This window comes from Salvelinus sp. IW2-2015, linkage group LG3 (genome assembly GCF_002910315.2).
Source record: "Salvelinus sp. IW2-2015 linkage group LG3, ASM291031v2, whole genome shotgun sequence".
Taxonomy (NCBI): Eukaryota; Metazoa; Chordata; class Actinopteri; order Salmoniformes; family Salmonidae; genus Salvelinus; species Salvelinus sp. IW2-2015.
In genome coordinates, this window is record NC_036840.1 from 521,688 (window position 1) to 548,775 (window position 27,088).

At 41.6% G+C, this 27,088-nt stretch overlaps 1 protein-coding gene and 1 long non-coding RNA gene across 2 annotated transcripts; both read right to left on the reverse strand.

Annotated features, from left to right (window-relative positions):
- Positions 1 to 2,312: 2,312 nt before the first annotated feature.
- Positions 2,313 to 22,144, reverse strand: LOC112081353 (ADP-ribosylation factor GTPase-activating protein 3). Its single transcript, XM_024147784.2, has 10 exons — positions 22,095 to 22,144; positions 21,887 to 21,933; positions 21,537 to 21,688; positions 21,274 to 21,405; positions 20,373 to 20,510; positions 14,889 to 15,053; positions 14,596 to 14,719; positions 12,508 to 12,595; positions 4,920 to 5,044; positions 2,313 to 4,536 (listed from the first exon to the last, which is right to left on the reverse strand). Exons 1-10 carry the CDS (start codon positions 22,114 to 22,116, stop codon positions 4,519 to 4,521), a joined length of 1,011 nt encoding a protein of 336 aa, XP_024003552.1. The 5' UTR covers positions 22,117 to 22,144; the 3' UTR covers positions 2,313 to 4,518.
- A 110-nt stretch (positions 22,145 to 22,254) lies between these two features.
- LOC112081354 (uncharacterized) lies at positions 22,255 to 22,813 on the reverse strand. Its single transcript, XR_002896480.2, has 3 exons — positions 22,726 to 22,813; positions 22,468 to 22,548; positions 22,255 to 22,360 (listed from the first exon to the last, which is right to left on the reverse strand). It is a non-coding gene; the product is annotated as an uncharacterized lncRNA (long non-coding RNA).
- Between the last annotated feature and the right edge of the window lie 4,275 nt (positions 22,814 to 27,088).

Below are 27,088 nucleotides of genomic sequence, written 5' to 3' on the forward strand. Positions count from 1 at the left end.
GAGATGAGTTGCTTACCAAGAAGACAGTGAATGTTCCTGAGTGGCCAAGTTACAGTTTTGACTTAAATCTGCTTGAAAATCTATGGCAATACCTAAAAATGGTTGCCTAGCAATGATCAACAACCAATTTGACAGAGCTTGAAGAATTTTAAAAATAATAATTGGCAAAGGTTGCACAAGATCCAGGTGTGGAAAGCTCTTAGAGACGTACCCAGAAAGACTCACAGCTGTTATTGCTGCTAAAAGTGATTCTAACATGTATTGACTCAGGGGGTTGAATACTTATTTTATGAAGATTCCCAAGTGGCGCAGCGGTCTAAGGCACTGCCTCTCAGTGCAAGTTCAAATCCAGGCTGGATCACATGCGGCCGTGATTGGGAGTGCCATAGGGTGGTGCACAATTGGCCCAGCGTCATCCGGATTTGGCCAGAGTAGGCCGTCATTGTGAATAACAATTTGTTCTTCACTGACTTGCCTAGTTAAATAAAGGTTAATTTTTTTTTTTTGTTGAAATGTTAGATTTTTCTTGCACTTTTACAGTACAGAGTATTTTGTTTAGATTGTTGACAGAAAAAGTCAAGGGATGCGAATACTTTCTGAAGGCACTGTAGTTTAAGTGCCCAATATCAAGAATTGATTATCAATAGCGTTTCTATATTTTCCTTACAATAATCCTGAATGGTGCAACAAAGACATAGTCTACCCTTATGCAAGGTAATGTGGGAATTTTACACATAGCTAAGGGCCATGCAGGGGCATTCTTAATGATTTGGAGGCCCCAGGCAGACACCAGTCTGAGGTCCCCTCCCATGTCTATTTAACACAATCATGCTGAAAGAAGAGCTGTTCGGAGCTGGCTCAATATTGACCAATACCAATCTTTTTTTGTAATTATATGGCCTTTTTAACATTCTAGTCATAATTTTCAGAAAACGTTGCAGTTTCAAAGCTTATTTACTGCAATTCTACACATTTTCCAATAGGACGGAGATAACTATTTGCATTTGCTACCATGTTATTGACTTGTTTATTGTTTACTCCATGTGTAACTCTGTGTTGTTGTCTGTTCACACTGCTATGCTTTATCTTGGCCAGGTCGCAGTTGCAAATGAGAACTTGTTCTCAACTAGCCTACCTGGTTAAATAAAGGTGAAATAAAAAAGAACTTTTTTTTATTTTTTTAAAGCTAATTTCATGCAATTTTACAAATTTTGCTATGGGATGGAGAGAAAATGTTGCCGTTTTAAAGCTAATTTCCTGCAATTCTAAACATTTTGCCATGACTTATGTCATGCTTATACGACATCTGGCAAGTGACAAACAAAATCAATGGGCGCACCCTGTTGGTCAGGGTCCCTGAGCACGTGATCCGTGTGCTCTGTCGGAAATTCGGCCATGATTAGTTTATTTGGTTTAGATAGCTGGCTAGAATAACTTACCTAGTGACTCTGAGGCTGCGTTTAGGCAGGCAGCCCATTTCTGATATTTTTTTCCCACTAAATGGTCTTTTCATCAATCACGTCAGATCTTTTTCAGCTGAAGTAGTGTAAAAAAAAGATCAGATTTGGACTTCCTGTGTAAATCCAGACACAATGACTGACAAAACTGATGAACTGCCACATTTTGAAATTGCACCTTGTGTATTCTACTATTCTAACTCACAACAGTAAGCTGAGACACGACTGAGTTACTAAATTCTATATTTCTTTGGGTGGGGGGCTCCCTAACGGATGCAAGGCCCTAAGCGGCCGCTTATGTTGCTTATTGGTAGGGCCGGTCCTATAGTAGAACAGATAAAAATGCAACCAAGTTTATATGTTCATAAGGCTAAGAAAATGTCAAATTACTTGCATCTAAAGTGATTGAAATGCATCAGAAAGGTATTGGAAGGTTCGGTAAAACATCAGGGAAGATAATCAGGAAATAATTGTGTGTAGAATAAAATATCTGCATTGTTTTCAACTGCGGTTTTGTCACCGTCCCTTCTAACGTGTCCTGCGCAGCTTGCGAGCATTGTAGAGCGAAACAGAAGACAGGTACACGTTTCTGAGAGTCTTGGCTTTCAGGCACAGGTTATAATAATAGCCCCAACTGTTCAAAAGCTAGAGCCAAATTCGCAGGATAAAAACTGAAAACGCTCAATTTGTCACGACTGCTAAATTGCGCACATCAGAGGTTTCTCACGAGCAGAAAGACAAGATAACATAAATTATGTATTATTAAACACAATTCTGACAAGTTTACAAGGCCCCTGATGATGTGAGGGCCCCAGGCAACTGCCTGAGTTGCCTAATGGTAAGTCTGCCACTGAGGACATGCAAGTGCAGTATATTTTTAATTCTGAAGCAAAGTTTCTTATACACAGCAGCTAACAATGATACACACCTTGATTACACAAATTGAATGGATCTCTAAAGAGCTCATGTCCATAGATGTATTTGTTGGTAAACAAAGAAATTCAGAAACTGATGCAAAGCTTCAGGTGCTGTTCTATAGATGTACATTCAAGCAAAAAAAAATTACTTGCAGTTTCTAATACAAATACACAAAAACTAGATCTTCCCATCATTTACATTTTTAGGGCATGTGCACATGTTCTTTGGATTACAGTAGAAAGAGATTGAACAAAAGCCCTGGTTGGTCACTGAATTACACACTATACAAAATCCAGATTCAAATGGGCAACGTTGCATCTTAAATATATTTCACTTCAGTGTTAAATCTCAACTCAAGAGTTCGAATTAGTAAGGATCAAAATGAGAAAAATATGCATAAAATGGTCAGGGAGTTCGGTAGGTGATACTAGGTAGCCAGAAATACTTCTTGCAACATCCAGTTAGACCTCTAGCCAATCCCCTCAAAATAACAAAACCACACTATGCATAAACTCCCAAAATATAACCCACATATACCCAGAGTGTGAAAATATACTCTAAACACCCTAGATATTCTCTGCAAGGTACACACAGTTCACAGAGGTAATTTACAATGAATCTGCTCAGCAAAGGGTTAGAGGTTACCCTTCACTAAACACATAGTACAAATGTTGTTGAAATGAGTCAGGGCCTAGGGAGGGCAGCCAATGGGTCATTGATCAGAGGGCCACGTCCCATTTCTTTTGCATTAGTTCCTTTCCTTGTCTCTTTTCCTTCATAGCCACAGAAGGGTAAAATAATTGGATGGGTGTCCTGTGTTCCTCTCACAGAGGAATGTGGTCACAGAAAATAGAATCGGTTATTTGCCTGCGTTTAGACAGGTAGCCCAATTCTGATTATTATATATTTTTTTACACAGATCTTTTCACATCAGATCTTTTTATAAAGCTGACTTGATTGGGCAAAAGACCTATTAGTGAGAAGAAAAAAAGATTAACTCAGCCTTTGAGAGTACTGGGACAGAACATTAAGATACTACTCCATTCATCTGAACTGATAGCCAATTGTAATATGGAGAATATGTTTGGCTGCTGAGAGGCAGACCAGATCACGCTACACTGTACAGGACCGTATCCTACCAGTGTGTCTATACACAAAATATATATATTACACAAAGAAATCACGGTGAGTATTCGGTCCTTCAGTCAAGTGACATAAGTACACTGCCAAGACTAAGGGCACTTTCAAACCAATGCAAACAATGCTTCAAAAGCACAGCAGACACCTTTTTTCAGAGAGCACTGTACAGGTGGATAGAAGTGAATGAAATGGCAGATTTACACTGTCCAACAGATGAGATGGGGACATTTTGTTGCACCCCATCCTGACTAGAGGTCTGTCAACCAATGTTTATCCCACCTCGAATGTTCTCCACTTCACCATACCTCCAAACACACATTCAGTGAATCGGCACACGCACAATGCGTCGCAGGCATTTTGGTTTGAAGGCACCCTATAATTTAAGACATGTATCCTACATGGCAACATCTCTGGATTTGGCAGGTAATTAAAACAATGCCCATCAGATTAATTAACTAAATTATTTACATACCGCATGTAGAAAAATACATGTTATCACACTACCAGATGATGTCTTCATTGCAAATAGTTACATAAAAACCAAGGTGACCAAGATGACATGATTCAATAACAATTGCACAGTTGAAAAGGAACCCAAAACCTAAGTCACCCTCAATTAGAACCATAATGGATGATAACAAAAATGTATTTTGAATAGCATTGATGTAAATATCAAAACTAAAGGCCTGGACAGATTAAATAATAAGCTGCGGAAATAAGTGTTCTTCATACATCTACCTCATAGAGGATGTTGGTTCGACATAACTCCAATGTAGATAATACGTCCTTTATTCAAATAGCTGCTATTTACACACACGTATAGCTACAGCCTATGTTCTGGCCTACACAATGTCGCTAATTCTCTCTCCGTCCATCTCTCTCCCTCTCCTGCACGGCTGAACTTGTCCATCGCTCGTAAGGATGTTTACCGACTCCAATACCCAGGGGACCTAACAGGTTGTGTGTGTGTGTGGGTCATAACACAGGTACACACACACTGGACTCACGCACTGTAGTGGTCCTGAAACAAAGAAGATACACAACACGTAAGAACCTACTGCTTACACCGTACCAGTTGTCTGAGTGTTGACGCTGCATAATTAGGTAACCTTTAAATAAAGTTGCCCTTATACACAATGTACTTTGGTAACTAGTATGTATCTAGCATGCCTTTGACCAAATAGTCACTGATATCGTTGTTACTGTGCACTTACATACTAATTAAATCAAGAAACTGGATTTCCAATTGGAATAATGATATAAAAAGGGCAAGTTCTTATTGTGTTGAAATTGCCTTACGGCTTACAGTCACCATAACACATTCACTTCAGTATGTGGCCCATGTGGGAGTCAATCTGCTGCTAGCACCAAGCTCCAACCAACAGGGCCATCTGAACCACAAACCTGAAGGGACGTGACTACTCCGCTGGCCATGACGGACAGCCTCCCGGCCGCAGAGCGGACCCCCAGCTTCAGCTGGGACATGTCTGGAGCACTGGGCAGCATGTTGGTCAGACGATATGAGCTGGCTGCATGGGGACCGGAGAGAGAGAGATGGTTAGTAACATCAGTGGCAGTTGCTTTAGAATGATCCTTCTTCTGATGTTTAAATTGTGGGGGTGTACACATGCAGTGCTGATCTAGGATCAGATCCCCCATCTAATTCAATATGATCTGAAAGGCAAAACTGAGCCTACTCAGATGCTTTGTGAATATGGGCCATGGTGTTCACTTGATTTAGTGATATGAAATGGTTAAATTGTATACTTGAAAGTGTGATATGCAGTGCACTCAAACTATTCAGACACCTTGACTTTTTCCACATTTGGTTACGTTACAGCCTTATTCTAAGATGGATTTTTTTTTAAATCCTCAATCTACAGGTTTTTCAAAATGTTTGCAAATATTTTTAAAATAACAGAAATTCCTGATTTAAATAACTATTCAGACTATGGAGACAGGAAATTGAGCTCAGGTGCATCCTGTTGTTTTTATTGATCATCCTTGATTGGCCATGATTTGGAAGGGCACACCTGTCTACAGTCGTGGTAAAAAAAATTGGCACCCTTGCACTTTTTTCAAGAAACGGAATAAAGTATTTGGTCTCCACAATTCTTTATTTCACTGTTAATATTATAGAACATTTGTTTTTGATTCAGAACTTAATATCCATTTAAATGTAATAAGTGAGATTGACACCATAGACTTAATATTTGGTAGCACAGCCTTTGGTCAAAATAACTGCCTTCTTCTAACTGCTGTTTTCAGATCTCTCCACAAGTTAATGGGATGTAGATCTGGACTCACTGCTGGCCACTTCAGAACAGTCCAGCGTTTATTCTTGAACCATTCCTGGGTGCTTTTTGAAGTGTGTTTGGGGTCATTGTTCTGCTGGAAGACTCATGCTCTTCAACGGAGACCCAGCTTTCTGACACTGGGTCTGACATCGCGCTCCAAAATACCTCGGTATTCACCTGATTTCATGATGCCATGCACACGTTCAAGGCACCCAGTGCCAGAGGCAGCAAAGCAACCCCAAAACGTCACTGAACCTCCATGTTGGACTGTAGGGAAGGTGTTCTTTTCTTTGAAAGCTTCATTTTGTTTTCTGTAAACATAGAGAAGTTGTGCTTTACCAAAAAGCTCTAATTTGGTCTTCTGTCCACAGGACATTCTCCCAGAAGGATTTTGGCAAGTTCAGGTCTTTCTATCAGCAGTGGGGTCCTCCTGGGTCGCCTACCATATAACCCCCTTTCATTGAGTTAGCGAAGGATGGTGCGAGTTGAAACTGTCGTACCTTGTGTCTGAAGGTCAGCTTGAATCTGCAGTTGACAGAGGTCCTTCTCCACCATTCAAACAATCCTTCACTGCATTCTTCCATCAAGTTCTCTTGCGGCCACGTCCAGTGAGGTTGGCTACAGTGGCATGGGCCTTAAACTTCTTGATAACATTACGTACGGTGGAAACAGGAACATCAACATCTCTGGAGATGGATATGTATCCTTGAGATAGCTAAGCATGGACAACCATCTTGTGTCTGACCTCTGATAACTCACTGGTTTTCTTTTTGTTCACGCTCATTGCGGTACACACAGTGACACAAAATAGGAGAATGAGTCCTTTTCTCTATTCAAACTGGTTGAATAAATGGTTTTTATACTGCCGGCATCTTCAACTCACCACAGGTGAATTCAATTCCAAAGTAAATGAGAATCACCTACTTGAAATCTAATTATTTCTAACTACTTCTAGAAGATACCAATAACATTGTCAGGGACATTTTAGGATTTCTTTGTGGAATTAGCTAAGATTTTGTTTTGTTCAACTGCACACCTAAAGACATACATACAGTTGAAGTCGGAAGTTTACATACACTTACAGGCTGACCACACCGCTCACGTCACGTGCGCGAGCATTGCAAAATAAATGTAGAAATCTATGTTATTCAATTATTGCACCCACACTGCTCGCATCTGCGACACCAAGGGCTAAAATAGAAATCAGTTCTATTTGACGCAGATCGCACTGCAAGTCCTGCCTCTCCCATCTCCTCATTGGTTTATTGGTTATACCCACGTGGGTGAGTGAAAGAGAACGAGGTCAGTGGCGGTAATGCACCTAATTTATGAAAGTTGCCAATCGCAATATAAAGTCAAGAGAAAAAAAAGCCTGGAAGGAAGAGAGATGACTAGAAACGATTCGGTTAACCGTTTTATGTGGATTAATTGGTGGAGTAGAGGACATTGTGCATTTCAGGTAAAATAACTCAATGTTTATATCCCCAGGACAAATTAGCTAGCAACAGCAAGCTAGCTAATTAGGACAAATTAGCTAGCAAGTGCAAGCTAACTAGCCATAAAGGTTTAATGCTTTTCGACCTGTCCCCAAATGAATATAATTGGTTCAGTTTGTTTTGATATTTTAACCTGTGTCGTGATCGCGTTTGGTGTGGGGGGACAAAATACATTTATGCACAATGGCGTACGCTCGCAGCCGGTTTGGGTTCCGTGTTAGGTTGGAGTCAATAAAACTCGTTTTTCAACCACTGCACAAATTTCTTGTTAACAAACTATAGTTTTGTCAAGTTGGTTAGGATATCTACTTTGTGCATGACAAGTAATTATATCTCAATTCCAGTGGGTCAGAAGTTTACATACACTAAGTTGACTGAGCCTTTAAAACAGCTTGGAAAATTCCAGAAAATGATGTCATGGCTTTAGAAGCTTCTGATAGGCTAATTGACATCATTTGAGTCAATTGGAGGTGTACCTGTGGATGCATTTCAAGGCCTACCTTCAAACTCAGTGCCTCTTTGCTTGACATCATGGGAAAATCAAAAGAAATCAGCACAGACCTCAGAATTTTTTTTTTTTTTATAGACCTCCATAAGTCTGGTTCATCCTTGGGAGCAATTTCCAAACGCCTGAAGGTTCCACGTTCATCTGTACAAACAATAGTATGCCAGTATACACACCATGGGAACACGCACCAGTCATATCGCTTAGGAAGGAGACACATTCTGTCTCGTAGAGATGAACGTACTTAGGTGCGAAAAGTGCAAATCAATCCCAGAACAGCAGCAAAGGACCGTGTGAAGATGCTGGAGGAAACAGGTACAAAAGTATCTATATCCACAGTAAAACAAGTCCTATATCGACAACCTGAAAGGCCGCTCAGCAAAACCGCAATAAAAAAGCCAGACTACGGTTTACAACTGCACATGGGGACAAAGATCGTACTTTTTGGAGAAATGTCCTCTGGTCTGATGAAACAAAAATAGAACTGTTTGGCCATAATGACCATTGTTATGTTTGGAGGAAAAAGGGGGAGGCTTGCAAGCCGAAGAACACCATCCCAACCGTGAAGCAGGGGGGTGGCAGCATCATATTGTGGGGGTGCTTTGCTGCAGGAGGGACTGGTGCACTTCACAAAATAGATGGCATCATGAGGTAGGAAAATGATGTGGATATATTGAAGCAACATCTCAAGACATCAGTCAGGAAGTTAAAGCTTGGTCGCAAATGGGTCTTCCAAATGGATAATGACCCAAAGCATACTTCCAAAGTTGTGGCAAAATGGCTTAAGGACAACAAAGTCAAGGTATTGGAGTGGCCATCAAAGCCCTGACCTCAATCCTATAGAAAATGTGTGAGCAGAACTGAAAAAGCGTGTGGAGCAAGGAGGCCTAAAAACTTGACTCAAGTACAGACCAGCTCTGTCAGGAGGATTGGGCCAAAATTCACCCAACTTATTGTGGGAAGCTTGTGGAAGTCTACCCGAAACTTTTGACCCAAGTTAAACAATTTAAAAGGCAATGCTACCAAATAATAATTGAGTGTATGTGAACTTCTGACCCATTGGGAATGTGATGAAAAAAATAAAAGCTGAAATAAATCACTGTACTATTATTCTGACATTTCACATTATTAAAATAAAGTGGTGATCTAACTGACCTAAGACAGGGTATTTTTACTCTGATTAAATGTCAGGAATTGTGAAAAACTGAGTTTAAATGTATTTGGCTAAGGTGTATGTAAACTTCCGACTTCAACTGTATACACTACCTTTCAAAAGTATGGGGTCACTTAGAAATTCCCTCGTTTTTGAAAGAAAAGCAAATTGTGTCCATTAAAATATCAAATTTATCAGAAATACAGTGTAGACATTGTTAATGTTGTAAATGACTATTGTAGCTGGAAACGGCAGATCTTTTATGGAATATCTACATAGACGTACAGAGGCCCATTATCATCAACCATCACTCCTGTGATCCAATGGCATGTTGTGTTAGCTAATCGTAGTTTATCATTTTGAAAGGCTAATTGATCATTAGAAAACCCTTTTGCAATTATGGTAGCACAGCTGAAAACTGTTGTGCTAATTAAAGAAGCAATAAAACTGGTCTTCTTTAGACTAGTTGAGTATCTGGAGCATCAGTATTTGTGGGTTCGATTACAGGCTCAAAATGGCCAGAAACAAAGAACTTTCTTCTGAAACTCATCAGTCTATTCTTGTTCTGAGAATTGAAGGCTATTCCATGCGAGAAATTGCCAAGAAACTGAAGATATCATACAACACTGTGTACTACTCCCTTCACAGAACAGCGCAAACTGGCTCTAACCAGAATAGAAAGAGTGGAAGGCCCCGGTGCACAACTGAGCAAGAGGACAAGTACATTAGAGTGTCTAGTTTGAGAAACAGACGCCTCACAAGTCATCAACGGACAGCTTCATTGAATAGTACCCACAAAAACACCGGTCTCAATGTCAACAATAAAGAGGCGACTCCAGGATGCTGGCCTTCTAGGCAGAGTTGCAAAGAAAAAGCCATATCTCAGACTGGCCAATAAAAAGGAGATTAGGATGGGCAAAAGAACAGACACTGGACAGAGGAACTCTGCCTAGAAGGCCAGCATCCCGGCGTCACCTCTTTATTGTTGACCTTGAGACTGGTGTTTTGCGAGTACCATTTAATCAAGCTGCCAATTGAGGACGGCAATTCCTTCGACCTCATGACTTGGTTTTTGCTCTGACATGCACTGTCAATATCCATACACACGTATGTAAGGTCCCATAGTTGACAGTTAATGTCACAGCAAAATCCAAGTCATGAGGTCGAAGGAATTGCCGTAAAGCTCCAAGACAGGATTGTGTTGAGGCACAGATCTGGGAAAGGGTACACAAACCATTTCTGCAGCATTTAAGGTCCAAGAACACAGTGGCCTCCATCATTCTTAATAATGGAAGAATTTTAGAACCACCAAGACTCTTCCGATGTTCACTCTAACAAAGATACAGAGTTCCTCTGTGGAGATGGGAGAACCTTCCAGAAGAACAACCATCTCTGCAGCACTACACCAATCAGGCCTTTATGGTAGAGTGGCCAGACGGAAGCCACTCCTCAGTAAAAAAAGTACATGACAGCCTGCTTGGAGTTTGACAAAAGGCACCTAAAGGACTCTCAGACCATGAGAAACAAGATTCTCTGGTCTGATGAAACCAAGATTGAACTCTTTGGGCTGAATGCCAACCGTCACATCTGGAGGAAACCTGGCACCATCCCTAAGGTGAAGCATGGTGGTTGCAGCATCATGCTGTGGTGATGTTTTTCAGCGGCAGGGCCTGGGAGACAAGTCAGGATGAGGCAAAGATGAATGGCGCAAAGTACAGATGGAAACCTGCTCCAGAGTGCTCAGGACCTCAGACTGGGCTGAAGGTTCACCCTCCAACAGGACAATGAACCTAAGCACACAGCCAAGACAACACAGGAGTGGCTTTGGGACAAGTCTCTGAACGTTCTTGAGTGGCCCAGCCCAGTGGCGTGCCGTGGGCCTGGGGCCTGGGCCTTCAGTGAGGTACTACACAGTCCCACCCGAATTAATCCACCTCTTATTACCATCATTATGATGCCATGGCTCTAGACACTATACATTTAGACAGAAACGCAGTATAACCAGGCGTTGCGTCACCTTGAAATTGACAAATTGACATTTTTGGGTAAACAGTGTTTACCCAAAAACATGACACAATCAATGAGTCTTTTCAATATTTCCCTTCACCTTTTCATTGTGCAGCTCCGRTGCCCTGCGCGCTTGTTTTTTGAGCTGTAGATCCACTCCGGTGTCCCCAAAAGTTTTCAAAAGCACAATTGCTTGTAAGTGCCCAGCCGTACTTTGGAGTCTCGTTGCTGCCTTGGTTAGACAACTCAAGTTTGCAAAGCCAGTGTGGCTCCAAACACCAAATCGATCACTTGCAAATAATAGGCATTCCCAGCAGTACAGTTTGCAGTGCTTCTCGGAGCCTGTGAGCCATTGACAGCGCTCGTAGTTGAAACTTTGAAAGTGGCTTTCCCGCCTGTGACAGGCGTTGTGGTGTCGGGCGACCTCTCCTTACAATGTCTAACTTTTCTTGAAAAGTTCGTCTTGAGAATGGCGTTATAATTATATCCTCGACCAAATCGATATCTTCTCCTCCTTCCGCCATTGTGGGTTGAAAAAACAGCTTAGTAGTACACGAATTAATTTGTTTATCAAATTCAGTTTCCTAGATCTGCATAGACCTGCCCATAGGACCTGCCTCTCAATATTGGTAATCCAATCAAAAGACGTGGACGCACTACGCCTGCTAGCTGGCTCCTGTGTAACAATGGAGCCAGCTAGCAGGCGTACAATAGCCAACTCTAAAGCTGATTGGTTGACACTAAATTTTCATTTCCATTCACTATAAGCTACAAGTGCCCGCACTGTTGATTCTGAAGGCCTGAGGGCAGATTTTAGACCCCTGGCAACACATGATGGCTGAATATGATTGGATAAAAGATCTAACATAAAGACCAGCCCTCAAAATCTCAACCTGGGGCTGGAAGCAGTGCAACCAAGAGGAAAGCTATGAAATGAAGAGTATAACTCTTACTCTGGGGAATAATTTAATACATATTTGTGGGAAAATATATTTAAAAAAATAATTATATTCTGATGATGTTTAGGCCAGCAGAGATAGCCTTGCAGGCCCTGACGGCCCACCACTGGCCCAGCCAGAGCCCGGACTTGAACCCAATCGAACATCTCTGGAGACACTTGAAAAAGCTGTGCAGTGACACTCCTCGTCCAACCTGACAGAGCTTGAGAGGATCTGCAAAGAAGAATGGGAAAAACTCCCCAAATACAGGTCTGCCAAGCTTGTAGTGTCATACCCAAGAAGACTTGAGGCTGGAGTCACTGCCAAAGGTGCGTCAACAAAGTACTGAATAAAGGGTCTGAATACTTATGTAAATGTGATTTCAATTTTTAGATTAATACAATTTACAAAAATTTATAAAAACCTGTTTTTGCTTTGTCATTATGGGGTATTGTGTGTAGATTGATGAGGGGAAAAAACTATTGAATCCATTTTAGAATAAGGCTGTAATAAAATGTAGAAAAAGACAAGGAGTCTGAATACTTTCCCGAATGCGCTCTATGAATGGTTAAGTATACACTTGTTGGCTTCCCTACCCATCTGTTTCTTTGGGTCATCAAACAGGTCAGCTGAGCTGATGGAGTTGCTTCCAGAGAACCTCTCCAGGCGAGTCTTCGCCTCATACTGCATGGAAACCACCACATTAATACTTCAAATGACATACTTGATACTAAACAATGAACATACTACACATAGGGGTATTACTGTAACAGGGATTTTCAGGTGGATAAATAAAGGACAGCAGTTGTAGATAATAATCAATAAAAAAAAGCAATGTTGCAACAGGGAAACACAGCCAGAACAGAAGCAGAGAAAATGTCTAACAGCCTTCTCTGAGAAAGACATATGAATTCCACAGCACCAAATGAACTGTAAACACCAGCCTGAGAGGCTTGTAGGACGTCACAGCCTAGCGTAAAACTTTAACCAGAACAGTCAACACTGGCAGACATTTGATACTGGCAGTCAATTAGATCAAAAAGGTAGTAACATCAGTACTTAGGTACAACGTAATTATAGACTCAAATAATTTGTCATTACGAATCAATTTTTTTATATATATTCACTACTGGTCAATAGTTTTAGAACACCTACTCATTCTAGGGGTTTTCTTTGTTTCTAGTAATTTTCTACAATGTAGAATAATAGTGAAGACACCAAAACTAAGAAATAATGTAGTAACCAAAAAAAGTGTTACACAAATCAAAAGATACTTTAGATTGGAGATTCTTCAAAGTAGCCACCCTTTGCCTTGATGACAGCTTTACACAGGCTTGGCATTCTTTCAACCAGCTTCAACTGGAATGCTTTTCCAACAGTCTTGAAGGAGTTCCCACATATGCTGAGCACTTGTTGGCTGCTTTTCCTTCACTCTGCAGTCAAACTCATCCCGAACCATCTCAATTGGGTTGAGCTCGAGTGATTGTGGAGGCCAGGTAATCTGATGCAGCACGCCATCACTCTCCTCGGTCAAATAGCCCTTAGACAGCCTGGAGGTGTGCTGATTAGAAAAACAAATGACAGTCCCACCAAGCGCAAACCAGATGGGATGGCGTATCGCTGCAGAATGCTGTGGTAGCCATGCCAGTTAAGTGTACCTTAAATTCTAAATAAAATCACAGACCGTGTCACCAGCAAAACACCCCCACAATATCACACCTCCATGCATCACGGTGGGAACCACACATGCGGAGATCATCCGTTCACCTACTTTGCGTCACAAAGACACGGCGGTTGGAACCAAAAATCTCAAATTTGGACTCAGACCAAAATGACAGATTTCCACTTGTCTAATATCCATTGCTCGTGTTTCTTGGCCCAAGCAAGTCTCTAATTCTTAGAGTCCTTTAGTAGTGGTTTCTTTGCAGCAATTCGACCATGAAGGCCTGAACACTTGACGTTGAGATGTGTGTGTTACTTGAACTCTGTGAAGCATTTATTTGGGCTGCAATCTGAGGCTGTTAACTCTTATAAACCTATCCTCTGCAGCAGAGGAAACTGGGTATTCCTTTCCTATGGTGGTCCTCATGAGAACCAGTTTCATCATAACACTTGATGGTTTTTGCAACTGCACTTGAAGCTACTTTCAAAGTTCTTTAAATTTTCCACATTGACTGACCTTCATGTCTTAAAGTAATGGACTGTCGTTTCTCTTTACTTATTTGAGCTGTTCTTCTCATAATATGGACTTGGTCTTTTACCAAATAGGGCTATCTTCTGTATACCAGCACTACCTTGTCACAACAACTGACTGGCTCAAATGCATTAAGACAGAAATAAATTCTACAAATTAACTTTTAACAAGGCACACCTGTTAATTGAAATGCATTCCAGGTGACTACCTCATGAAGCTGGTTGAGAGAATGCCAAGCATGTGCAAAGCTGTCATCAAGGCAAAGGGTGGCTACCTTGAAGAACCTCAAATATAAAATATATATATATATTTGTTTAACACTTTTTTGGTTACTACATGATTCCATATGTGTTATTTCATAGTTTTGATGTCTTCACTATTATTATACAATGTAGAAAATAGGAAAAATAAAGAAAAACCCTGGAATGAGTAGATGTGTCCAAACTTTTGACTGGTACTGTACGTGTGTGTCCCGTGACAGTGTGCCTACCTCAGAGTCATCCTGCTTGCCAAAGTACATGTCAGAGGAGATGGCCTTGACATCCCCAAACTTCTTGCGGGCGTCGCCTGAGTCTGAGACAGGGACTGGGTCTGCTTTCCGCCGGGCTGCGGTCCTGTGTGTGAGAGAGAGGGAGGGTGCATTCAGTGACAACTGCAGTGAGAACCTTAAAATAGAGAATTTAAAAAAGTGGCTCAGGGGACTTATACGGGCAAAATAAAATTTTACTTTTTCACATGCATCTCTGTATTTTCATCCCTGGAAATCAAACAGTCATATAGTACCTGTCGTCCTGTGAGGAACTCTTGGTGCTCAGGTAGAAGTCTGGCTCTGGCTTCCTGCTCTCTTTCCTCCAGCCAGACTCCCCCGTCTCGCTCCAATTGGAGAAGAACTTGTCAGAGGATTCTGTCGGGTCATCAAACTTGGTCATTGAACTGGTCATCGACATCCTGATGGGTTTCATATGGAATAGAGAGCTCAATTACTTTTTTTGTACAATATATTGTCTTATTTTTTTTTTTTTACAATTTAACAATCAAAATGTGACACAAATAATGCCCCGTTATTCCTTCCACCTACACAAAACACCATGCAACATGGGGGCACATCGTGCAAAACCCTTCCCTCCCCAACACAGGAACACCCCCCTCCCTCCACTCTACCGGTATTAGCTTCACTGATTATCAACAAAAAAAGAAACCGAATGACCTTCACATTCCATGCTAGAAAATAAATTCAACACAAAAACATTAATGAAGATAGTAGTAATGAGGCAGCTAAAGTGACGTCTCTAGAAACTTCTGAAAGTCCCCCCAGACATCAGTAAATTCAAAGGGTTTATTACATAAATTGTATGTTATTTTTTCAGATGGAATTTAGGAAGATAGTTATTTTAGCCACATCTGCTTGCTTGTCACTCTTCCATATAAAAGCTGTGCATTTATTGGCTGCAATGACTGACAATTTAATGAATCTGGTTTTGCTAGAAATATTAACTGGTAGAACAGAATCATCTCCAAGAAGTATAAGGGAAGGATCTAGTGGTACCATCATATTAGTGACCTGTGATAAGATCTGAATAATGTCTTTCCAATAAATGCTTAGTTCAGGGCAGAACAAAAACATATGCATAAGTGAAAAATTTGGAATTGATCTTATACAGTCTCTCTGGTGTAAAGTAGACCCTATGTAAAATATTGAATTGCATCAACTTGTGCCTTGTGTTAAATGAAAGACGCTGAGCATCTAAAAAGAGCTTTCCCCATTTCTCATCCTCAACAATGAGACCACGGTCATCATGCCACTTTATGCAAGCTTTCAGAGGTTCATCGTTCCCCAACAGAGCTTGAAGTCCAGAGTACATGTCGGAAATGAAACCTTTTACCCCTTTCCTCCCCAGCCACAGTTTATTAGTTATAGGTTTACTCATGGGCTGAATCCTACCTCCCTGCTGAGTGGCAATGTAATGCCTAACCTGTAGGTACTTGAAGAAATGAGTTTGAGGTAACTGAAAATGAGATGCCAGTTGTTGAAAGGATAGTAGTTCACCTTCTCTATAGAGATTAGCAAATGTTTTCATTCCTTTGTTGAACCAAGAAAATGTAATACCATCTCAGGGCTTTGGGTAAGATGGGGTTATTATAAAAAAGGTATTTGTTCATATATAGATCTAAGCCCTTCTGTTTGATTACAGACTTCAATCCATATATTTAAAGTGTTTTTAATGAAAGTGTTGTTTATGAGACCTAGCAAAGCTTTAAGTGGGCTAATATAAGGTATAGATGCCAATGTAGCAGGGGTCAGACACGCCTCTGCTTCCAAGAGGGTGAACTTGTATCTTGCCATACCCACACAGCCTTTAACTGAGATGCCCAGTAATACAACTGGAAGTCAGGTAGAGTTAGTCCTTCTGAGTATGGTTTGTATAAAGTTGTGAGTTTCACTCTGGGGGGGTTCCATTTCCACAGAAATGAAGAAACCTTCCTATTAAGTGGTTTGAAAAAAGCTTTGGGAATAGGAAAGGGCAAGGTTTGAAAATGGTACAAGAATTTTGGTAATATATTCATCTTTACACAATTGACCTGCCCAATAAGAGAAATTGGTAAATCCCGCCATCTATCCAATTCTTCCCCAACCTTTTTGAGAAGTGGAGTATAGTTCAGTTGATATGTCTTAATCATTTCAGAAGGAATTTGCAATCCAAGATGTAATTTTCTGTGGTTTCCAAGAAAACGGCTGGTCTAAGATTGGGTTCTGCATAGCTGCCCTGTTAAAAGGCATAGTTATACTCTTCGATAGTATTATTTTATATCCTGAAAAAGTCAGATATTCTTTCAGGATGTCAACTAATGCTCGGAGTAAAATTGCTGGTTTAGTGAGGTAAAGCAAAATGTCATCGGCATATAGCGAGACCAGATGTTCACGCCCGCCTACACGAACACCATGGATGGATGGATGAGATGTAAAAGCTTCTGCCAGTGGCTCTATAGACAAAGAAAAAAAGGAGAGGACTAGCGGGACAACCCTGTCTTGTGCCACAGAGAGACCTGGGAGGATATATATATATATATATATATATATATATATATATATATATATATATATATATATACACATACACACACACACCTGCTCAAAAAAATAAAGGGAACACTTAAACAACACAATGTAACTCCAAGTCAATCACACTTCTGTGAAATCAAACTGTCCACTTGGGAACAACACTGATTGACATAAATTTCACATGCTGTTGTGCAAATGGAATAGAACAAGGTGGAAATTATAGGCAATTAGCAAGAACACCCCAATAAAGGAGTGGTTATGCAGGTGGTGACCACAGACCACTTCTCAGTTCCTATGCTTCCTGGCTGATGTTTTGGTCACTTTTGAATGCTGGCGGTGCTTCACTCTAGTGGTAGCATGAGACGGAGTCTACAACCCACACAAGTGGCTCAGGTAGTGCAGCTCATCCAGGATGGCACATCAATGCGAGCTGTGGCAAGAAGGTTTGCTGTGTCTGTCAGCGTAGTGTCCAGAGCATGGAGGCGCTACCAGAGAACAGGCCAGTACATCAGGAACGTGGAGGAGGCCGTAGTAGGGCAACAACCCAGCAGCAGGACCGCCAGAGCCCTGCAAAATGACCTCCAGCAGGCCACAAATGTGCATGGTGTCTGCTCAAAGGGTCAGAAACAGACTCCATGAGGGTGGTATGAGGGCCCGACGTCCACGGGTGGGGGTTGTGCTTACAGCCACAAACCGTGCAGGACGTTTGGCATTTGCCAGAGAACGCCAAGATTGGCAAATTCGCCACTGGCGCCCTGTGCTCTTCACAGATGAAAGCAGGTTCACACTGAGCACATGTGACAGACGTGACAGAGTCTGGAGACGCCGTGGAGAATGTTCTGCTGCCTGCAACATCCTCCAGCATGACCGGTTTGGCGGTGGGTCAGTCATGGTGTGGGGTGGCATTTCTTTGTGGGGCCGCACAGCCCTCCATGTGCTCGCCAGAGGTAGCCTGACTGCCATTAGGTACCGAGATGAGATCCTCAACCCTTGTGAGACCATATGCTGGTGCGGTTGGCCCTGGTTCCTCCTAATGCAAGACCTCATGTGGCTGGAGTGTGTCAGCAGTTCCTGCAAGAGGAAGGCATTGATGCTATGGACTGGCCCGCCAGTTCCCCAGACCTGAATCCAATTGAGCACATCTGGGACATCATGTCTCGCTCCATCCACCAACGCCGTTGCACCACAGACTGTCCAGGAGTTGGCGGATGCTTTAGTCCAGGTCTGGAGGAGATCCCTCAGGAGACCATCCGCCACCTCATCAGGAGCATGCCCAGGCTTTGTAGGGAGGTCATACAGGCACGTGGAGGCCACACACACACTACTGAGCCTCATTTTGAACTTGTTTTAAGGACATTACATCAAAGTTGGATCAGCCTGTAGTGTGGTTTTCCACTTTAATTTTGAGTATGACTCCAAATCCAGACCTCCATGGGTTGATAAATTTGATTTCCATTGATAATTTGTGTGTGATTTTGTTGTCAGCACATTCAACTATGTAAAGAAAAAAGTATTTAATAAGAATATTTCATTCATTCAGATCTAGGATGTGTTATTTTAGTGTTCCCTTTATTTCTTTGAGCAGTATATATATATATAATTAATTATAGTATAGTATAATTAATTATAGTATAATTATAGTATATATAATTATGCCTTTTAACAGGGCAGCTATGCAGAACCCAATCTTAGACCAGCCGTTTTCTTGGAAACCACAGAAAATTACATCTTGGATTGCAAATTCCTTTTGAAATGATTAAGACATATCAACTGAGTAGTGAGTAGCTTATCCCTGTCTCGGTATCACTAAAGCCAGCATACATCTAACAATAAACAAGCCAGCAAACGTAATACTAGCTAAAATCGCCTGAAGTAATAAACATAGTTAGGCTTGAAACCCATTCAAAAGCCACATAACTATTTAACCAAACCCGACTGGACCTCTCTGCGTAAAATAACAGTATACAGAAAAATGTAACTACCTGGCATAGTGTGGATGGAGAGTAGCTATAGCTACACCCTTGTATACTTAGCAAGCTGGCTAAATAGCACAGCCAACAATACCTATGATCCAACTTTACCTCGCCAGTCATTATCACGCTAGCCATCTAGCCAACCAGCCAGCCAGTCGATCATATGAGTAATTTCGTTGTTTCCTCATGTGCTAACAGTTCAAGGTCCACTGTATCCAAGTTCAAAAGACAGTTCCTCGGGGTGTAGTAGACGTGAACAAGTCAGGAAGTTCTTTCCTCATGTATGTTTCAGCCATCTTCACAGTCAAATGTGCGCTCACCATTCTTGGTTTCGATCCATAAAGTTGCTGGGTAGCGCAGGCCATATGCCAAGCCAGCCTGACGCAGAAGTCTCTTCAGTGGGGAGAAAGCCATCCTCCTCTTGTGTAGTGTGGGAGAAAGATCCGGAAAGGTCATGATTTAGCATCTCTGTACTTGAGCTCTCCCTTTGCTCGGGCAGCAGAGAGGATGCAAACAGTGTCCTGGTACCGTAGAAATGTAATGACAAATGCCCTGGGTGCAACCTGGCCAGGCAGCCGCCTCCGTGGGGTGCGATGGGCCCTCTCGATCTCCAGTGGGTGCGCAGGAGGGTGGAGGGGGGTCAATCCAGAATTCTCCATTCCTGTAGAAAGGAGATCGCGTCTCTTCATGGCCTCTGAGAAACTTTGAAGTCTCAAATTCGAGCGCCTTTGGAAATTTTCGCAATAATCAAATTTCACTTCGAGTTCAGAGATGGCGTCGTCCAACTTCTTGTATTTTTGGTCCACTTCCTCGCGGACGTCCAGGATGGCAGCCTGGTGGTCAGCATAGTCTTTTTCTAACTTTGTCACTCATCCCTTTGTGACTTTCTGGTCTTCGTGGAGTCTATCAACCAGCACATCAATTTTGCTGAGGCGTTCAGAAAGTGTCTCTTGGATTTTTGTTATGCCCTTGTCCATCTCCATTCTGAACCATGCTGGTGCTTCGAGGACACTACACAGTATTGTTAAAGCGTCGCCATTGCCGGAAGTCAGAGAGCTCAATTTGAATGGATTTCGTTCCCAGATCTTTTTGTGATGTCTTTCCAACTCCCATTACAAGACAACACAAAGAGATCTGAGACCAGGCTAGCCATGCCAGTGATTACTTCCAAGAAGGAATGACCCATTGCTAAAGTATTGGAACATTGCCAGAGTGTGTAGGTAGTGTGGTGACCTGGATGTAAAGGAGCCTTCCTCAGTCTCCTCTTCCTCCTTCTCTGTGTACCTCCGGCTCTTAGTGGGCTGCTTGGACCCCACTGGGCTCTCCTGCTGGATAGTGTGCATGTCTGACAGCACAGAGTGAGACACTCCACTAGAGGGAGATAGAGGGGGGAGAGACAATGGAGTCAAATAATCAAAGTATTTGTTACCACAATATCTCCAATGGTTACAACATGTTTCAGTCCCAACAATAATATAATTATTTTAGATCAGGGTTTCCCAAACTAGGGGTCATGACTAATGTGCAGGGGGGGGGGGGGGGGGGGAATGGGCTAATTTGAAAATCGGGTTGCGAGAGAAAATTTTAACTTACATCAGTACCGTTTAAGCTACAAATACTATGACCCATCACTGAAAGATAACTCTCAGGAACACGTACGGTTTCCCTTTACTAGCCGTTTAGAACCGAGTGGACAAGCCAGACACTAAATCAGACTGGGAGAAAAATAACATAATCAATTATGTTCTTTTCTACACAGAAGACCATACAACATTATTGCCTGATGATCTTCTGAACTTCCCAATACCTTTCTGATGCATTTCAGTCACTTCAAACCATAGTCGTCAGATTGAAATACTGTCTGACATTTCTAATAGACTGTCAAACCCAAATTAAAAAAAGTAAACATTGGCCGTTGATTACATACATTTTTACATGGTGGGGTCGCCAAAAATGTTTTAATATCAAAATGGATCGCACAGCAAAAGTTAGCGAATCCCTGTTTTAGAAGATGAGTGACTTATCCCTGCAATGTAAAGTACCCTTTTAACTATTCTAACATAGGACATCTATAAAAGTGTGTTAAGAAATAAACTAATCCTTTTATCACCACCATCAATTCAATGCCCCCCACCTCCTGCTGCCAAAGCCCATGCCCAGTCTCTCAGCCTGCTCCTTCTTCTTCTCCCCCATCCCCTTCATTTTCTCTGTATTACTCCTCTGCTGCGCCTCCAGATCCTTATAGGCCAGTCTCATGGAGGCACCACTAGAGGGAGGAAGAGAGAGAAAGAGGTGGAGAGAAAAAATGGATAAGCAGAGTGAAGATTAGAGAATAATAGATAATGTGGATGAGAGAGCGAGAGGCCAATAAAGCCATTAAATTGGAGAGAGACGCACATGGATTCTCTGCTGGTTGGGGGCTGTTCTTGTGGTGGGTGCTGTATCTCTCTCATTGAGATTTGTCTACCGCCTGTGCTTTTCTTCTCCAGGTCACAGAAACTCTGTTTGCTCACCTTCTTACCCCCAAGACCACCTTTCTTAGCGCCCAACTGAGACAAAACACAGGACACAGACGTGAATACGCGTTCTACTAATCTACTGACCCACAGATCCATGAGCGATGTACACAGTCCATTCACACTAAATCCCCACCCACAAACCATCACCAAATCACTCTTATCATAAGCACAACACACATAGGTACAGGAAGGAACATTACCTCCTTAATCCACTCCATAGAGTACTACTGTTTTCTTGGCCCCAGCTGGTTTCTTCTTGAGAAGAGAGGAGGACTCTAAGGAGAAGGAACAGTGGGCATTGAATACAGTGATAGAAGCTGCTAAGGCTCAGAGCTAAGAGCTAGAGCTCCAGGCTTAGATATTTCTACGTATCCTAATGCTTAAGGTTCTAGTTGAGTATCTTTAGTCTCTAGGGCAAATCTCTTGGTCCTCTTACCTAAGGCTTCTTTAGGAGACATACTTAGCACGTCAACACTGGACCCTCTGTATTACCTGAAGACAGAAAGAGTTGAGGCATAGACGACATGGACAAACAGATGCAAGTGTATGTGTGTTCTTGAAGTGTAAATATTGAAGTAGAAGGTGTACTGTTTTGTCTCTCTCGGTTTCTTTTGTAGAGGTTCCTCTACTGGGGTGGGCTTAGATTCATCTGGCGGAGCTTGTTATATTAGGCTGGGCGGAGCTACGATCATCAGGGAATGCCTGACAAAATACGCAAGGTAAGGACAAGACCATGTAAACAACATGCACACATCCATAATCTTCTACAATTTCAAACAAATAAGTACTAAACAGTCACACACACACACCTGTGCGTGCATACTGAAGAAATCCTCCTCCTTATTGACGGGAGATGTTGGAGAGAGGGGGGCCTGGCTGTCCAGCCACAACTGCAGGGAAACAAAACAGAGGATTCCTTGGCATCTATAAGGACCTAAGTATACACTCCTTTAAATCAGCCATGTTTGATGCGACATGATTATGTTGTTAAAGACAGTATAACAAGTAACCAATGTTGACTAAATCATTTTTGCCCAGTGGAATGTCTGGATGGATGTGTGTGGCACCTCAGTGCCGAAGCGCCTTGTGGCCTGCGGGGCCGAGTCTTGATCTTTCGCGTAGAGCGCAGCGGCTCGGCTGTTGTACTTGGTGTTGGCGGCATTGGACGTGCAGCCTTTGCTGGGCAAAGAAGGCATTCTGAGAGACACGGGGAAAACAATGGTTTGAATTACACATTGTAATACAAAAGGTATTGTTAATAGTTATCAAATATTACTTATAATATTGCATACATCGTACAGGTATTATACAGGGCCCTATTGTGACATCATACAGTATATACATTCTATAGAGATAATGCAGTCAGAAACATAACTACTAGTACCACCCTCTCAGCGCTTAACAAAAACAGCAGGTTGGGACGTGGCTGCCCACCAGTCAGTGCCCACCATGGATGGCTTTACTCACCGCGCTGGCATTGCCGCCGCACCTTGCATGCATCGCAGCTGGTACCAGGACCAGTTTAGAGTCCAGCTCAGTAAGACCTGAAACAAACAATACACAGTTTCTGATTTCTGAACACTCCATCGGGCCATAATGTGTCAAACTGTGTGTGTGTGAAGCCAATGGTCCTGTCCAGAAACAATCCCTAGCCCCTAGTGTAGATCTGAAAGAACAGGATGGGGGTAGGCAACAAATGTGTTTTTCATTCATGTTCCTTACCTGATGAATGACAGGTGCACTCCTAATGACCTGTGTTTTCCTGAGCAGTCTATACAGAGAAACACTCATAGGTGATACTGGCCCAACTAGGATCTTAGCCGAACAGTCAAAGCACGGCTGTAATAGAAAAGAAGCAACTTTGGAAAACATTGAGACTTGAATACAGACAAGGTGTTCGCTGTCTCCTTCATGCAGTGATAAGTCTATGGGACACTGATAAGCAAGTTAATATGAGCGCATGCCAAATAGATAGCAAAACACTAACACATAATGATGATCAACCAGTAGCGTGGAGGTCGAAGTACAAAATATTGACCTCATACTGTGTATATTTTTTTATATTTTCCTATTCTTTCTAGTATACAACTTTATTTTATTGCCTCTACTTGTCCACACATTATGAGAACGCCGAAATTTACCAACAGTAGATCTAAACCGTAGTTACAAATGTTGCAATATAACGTTAGTGGAACAATGTTTCCAAAACAGCTTTTCGATGCTTGCGGTTGCAACATTGTCGCGTTCAATGTAGCCATGCTAAACAGCAGACGGAAACAGCTGGAATCGACAGTTTGAGCCAAAAGGTACTGTTTGTGTTCTGTGTGACGTCTTATCTTTTGTGGTGTCCATAAGTCAACATTTAACAGACATCTATTAAATGTACAATAAACACACTGACGCTAACGAAGTGGACTGTCCAACCAGTTTCTTAAAGTACCATCTTTGTTCCAACTGTCATCATGCCACATGACAGCTGGCTCGAACGTGACTGTCCAGGATATATCCTATCGTTCCATTTAAACTGTTCATTGCTAATTCTTTCTTCAACACTGCAAAAAACATATTTGTCAGGAGGATGTGCAATGAGCATACGTGGTTTCAAAGCTTTTCCATGTGCGTTTGTTACGACGCATCTACCCCTGCCCAGCAAAACAGTTGCGACGTGTCATTTTTTCCCCTCTGAAGTTAGCTAACATTAGCTACTTACTCGTTAAAGACAGAAGCTTTATCAACTCTCACCTTATTCGTAGAAAAGGAACGTAGTCGTTTGAAAATGGCAGCAATATCATGCTTGCTGGGCTCTGACATCTTCTCCACCTGTTGTTAATTTCACCTGATCGGTAAAGTGCAGCTTTTAGCAAATTTGTTTCCCTGTGAATCAAAAATACTTCCGTTTCCTCGTCATTGGTAAGGCCCCGTCAGAACGATATTTTTTTTGCCTGTGCTCTGATTGGTCAGCAGTAACACGTGGGCATTATTGTAACATGGAGGGTCTGGGTAATAAAGTTACATTTCTTTCTATTATCCTTGATAACTGTATGTTTAATTGAAGAAAAAAAATGACAACAGTGAAACTTCTCTTTTCGTTCAATTTCATTTTATAATGTGTGCTGTGGGACACATTGGCAAACTGAGATGTGCAAGTAAAAGTCTGCGGTGTTCTGTTGATGGCATGACCTGAAACATGATAATACATCTCATGACCTGAAACGCACAGCATAACCTCTCACACTGACAGAAAACTAATATCAAACCAAATCGATCTTTCTCTCGCTATGCGGTTGTTAGGCATAAAATGTAGGGGTTATTTCCAGGAGCATCATGCATAAACAGTGGTTTGATAAAGAATCACTCACAACAATGTAAGAGCAATCGTCAACTCCCAATAGGAAGAACCGTATACTAGAGACGGAATTGGGATAGGTCCTAAATAACAGATAGTTTGCATTACTGGTAATGACAATGTGGTGGCGTTTAAGGGTGTGTGTGTCCAATCATTAACTTTTTAAAAGAAAATGAGAAATATAATCTCACAGTTATTGTGTCAATTACTATCAATAAGTAGCTCTGGCCCCTCTGGAAATATTAAAATTATATTTTACAAATCGCAACAAGACAGCAATTTGCGAGACATTCGCCATAAAACATAAAATTGTACAAAATCGGATTTGTTTCCGATCAACAGCATTTCAATCTGACAAGAGAACAAAAGCACTTTAAGGCATCTCATAACATTAAACAGTCTTTTGATTTCCAAATCACAATCCCTAATCTATAATGCTAATTTGTTTCGTAGGTTCCTCGCTATTTACAATGGCAAAACATACTTTTATTAAATCGGCACCCTCTAGTTTGTGAAAAAACAGTAAAATGCTGTGGTTTTAATTGCTGAATGTGCAAATTGTTTCGCTGCACCACAAAAAAAGGATATTCTCCCAAAGCTTTGAATTGGAACATCCAGTGCAAGCTTACAGCTTAAAGCTCCAGCGTTCAGTGAACACCTTATTGCCAAACATTCAAATGTGGAAGAGAAAGAAAAACATCCACATGAATGTAAAATCCTACCAACAGAATGTGAGTCATTGTGTGAATAGAGGCTGTCACAAATGGACACCTTATGCGCCCTGGTTGAATTGTCCCCCGTACTTAAAATGACCAGCAACGTGTAACAATCACATAGGTGAAGCCATACAATGAACAATTAATGAATATAAATCAAATTAAAGTTGAGGGGTAAGGTTACAGGAAAAACCTTATGGAATGCCTTCACTTTTAATTAAAAATGTGGGTTGGCGCAACATGGTATCAGAGCATTTACAGAATAAATATGAAAATGCCTGAGCCAGGCTGTTGGTGGACGGATGGAAAACAACTGGAATTTAATTAATCATATCGGTTTCTTCTCATTCATCAACTATTCGCTGAGCAAAAATAAATCAGATTATAAAATACAAAAAGGCATACAAACGTTGACAATCTGAACATATAGGTCAGTTACAGATAAAGAAAGCAATTGTTCTGAAGCCTGGCACGTTTCGGCCCATGAATTCCAAGCCCTTTTCTCCAAATATTGTTGAAAAGGTCAATATAAGAAACGGGGCTGTAGGTTCTGATATTTCAGACAAATGGGCTTTCATGTGAAAAATAAAACCTTGATTAACTGTCAATAAGGATGGGAGTGAAGGCACACAAAAACAGCGCAAGAAATAACATGCAATTAGAATTCACCTTATTTCGACAAAAGCTTCCAAATCGGATCCTGGAACTTCCAAATTGCATTGCAAATAGAAATCATGATCTATAGAACAAAAATAATGTACTCACCAATTGGTCTATGACAAACATTAATTAAAGATTCAAACTGAAATTAACTTTTAGGTCTCCAATCAAGTTTTCAAAATCAAAATCCTAAAATGTGCTAACTCGTGAATGGGACAAACATGTATTCCTCTCCAGTCTGTTCACATCTTTTTAAATCAGTTTATTCTTTCACTGTCTTCATAACTTCCAACTACAATGGAGAGGGTACACATTTCAAAATAGCTTTTTTATATATTTTTTTTCCTGTAACAGTAATGGCTTTAAGTAACATTTGCTTGTTGTAAGCTGGTTTTAGACTCTGTAACTGGGTGTCCCATCATAAAGGCTGTACAACGAGAGCAGGCCGTTAGTAGGAAGATTTGTGTTGCTTAAACGACAATGGGATCCAGAAGATACAACAGAGGAGCTACAAGCTCTTCGATGGGCAAAACTCCTTCTTCTGCCACCTCCCTTTCACAATCACACACACACACAACACACACACAACACACCAACACACACACACACTAGCAAGCCAAGCCTCTACCACGTAGGGTGAGAGGGCGAATGCGAGGCCTTGCCACTGCCCACCCATCCTCCTCCACTTTCTTTCTCCTCTTCACACCC

Bases quoted from the DNA above. Each gene is read 5' to 3' on its own strand.
- LOC112081353 (XM_024147784.2), bottom strand. From the start codon at position 22,116: ATGTCTCCTAAAGAAGCCTTAG. The intron at 21,934-22,094 runs GTAAGAGGACCA...CCTTCTCCTTAG, and splicing joins GTCTCCTAAAGAAGCCTTAG to AGTCCTCCTCTCTTCTCAAG. The intron at 5,045-12,507 runs GTAGGGAAGCCA...GTCCCCATGCAG, and splicing joins TGACCCAAAGAAACAGATGG to CCAGCTCATATCGTCTGACC.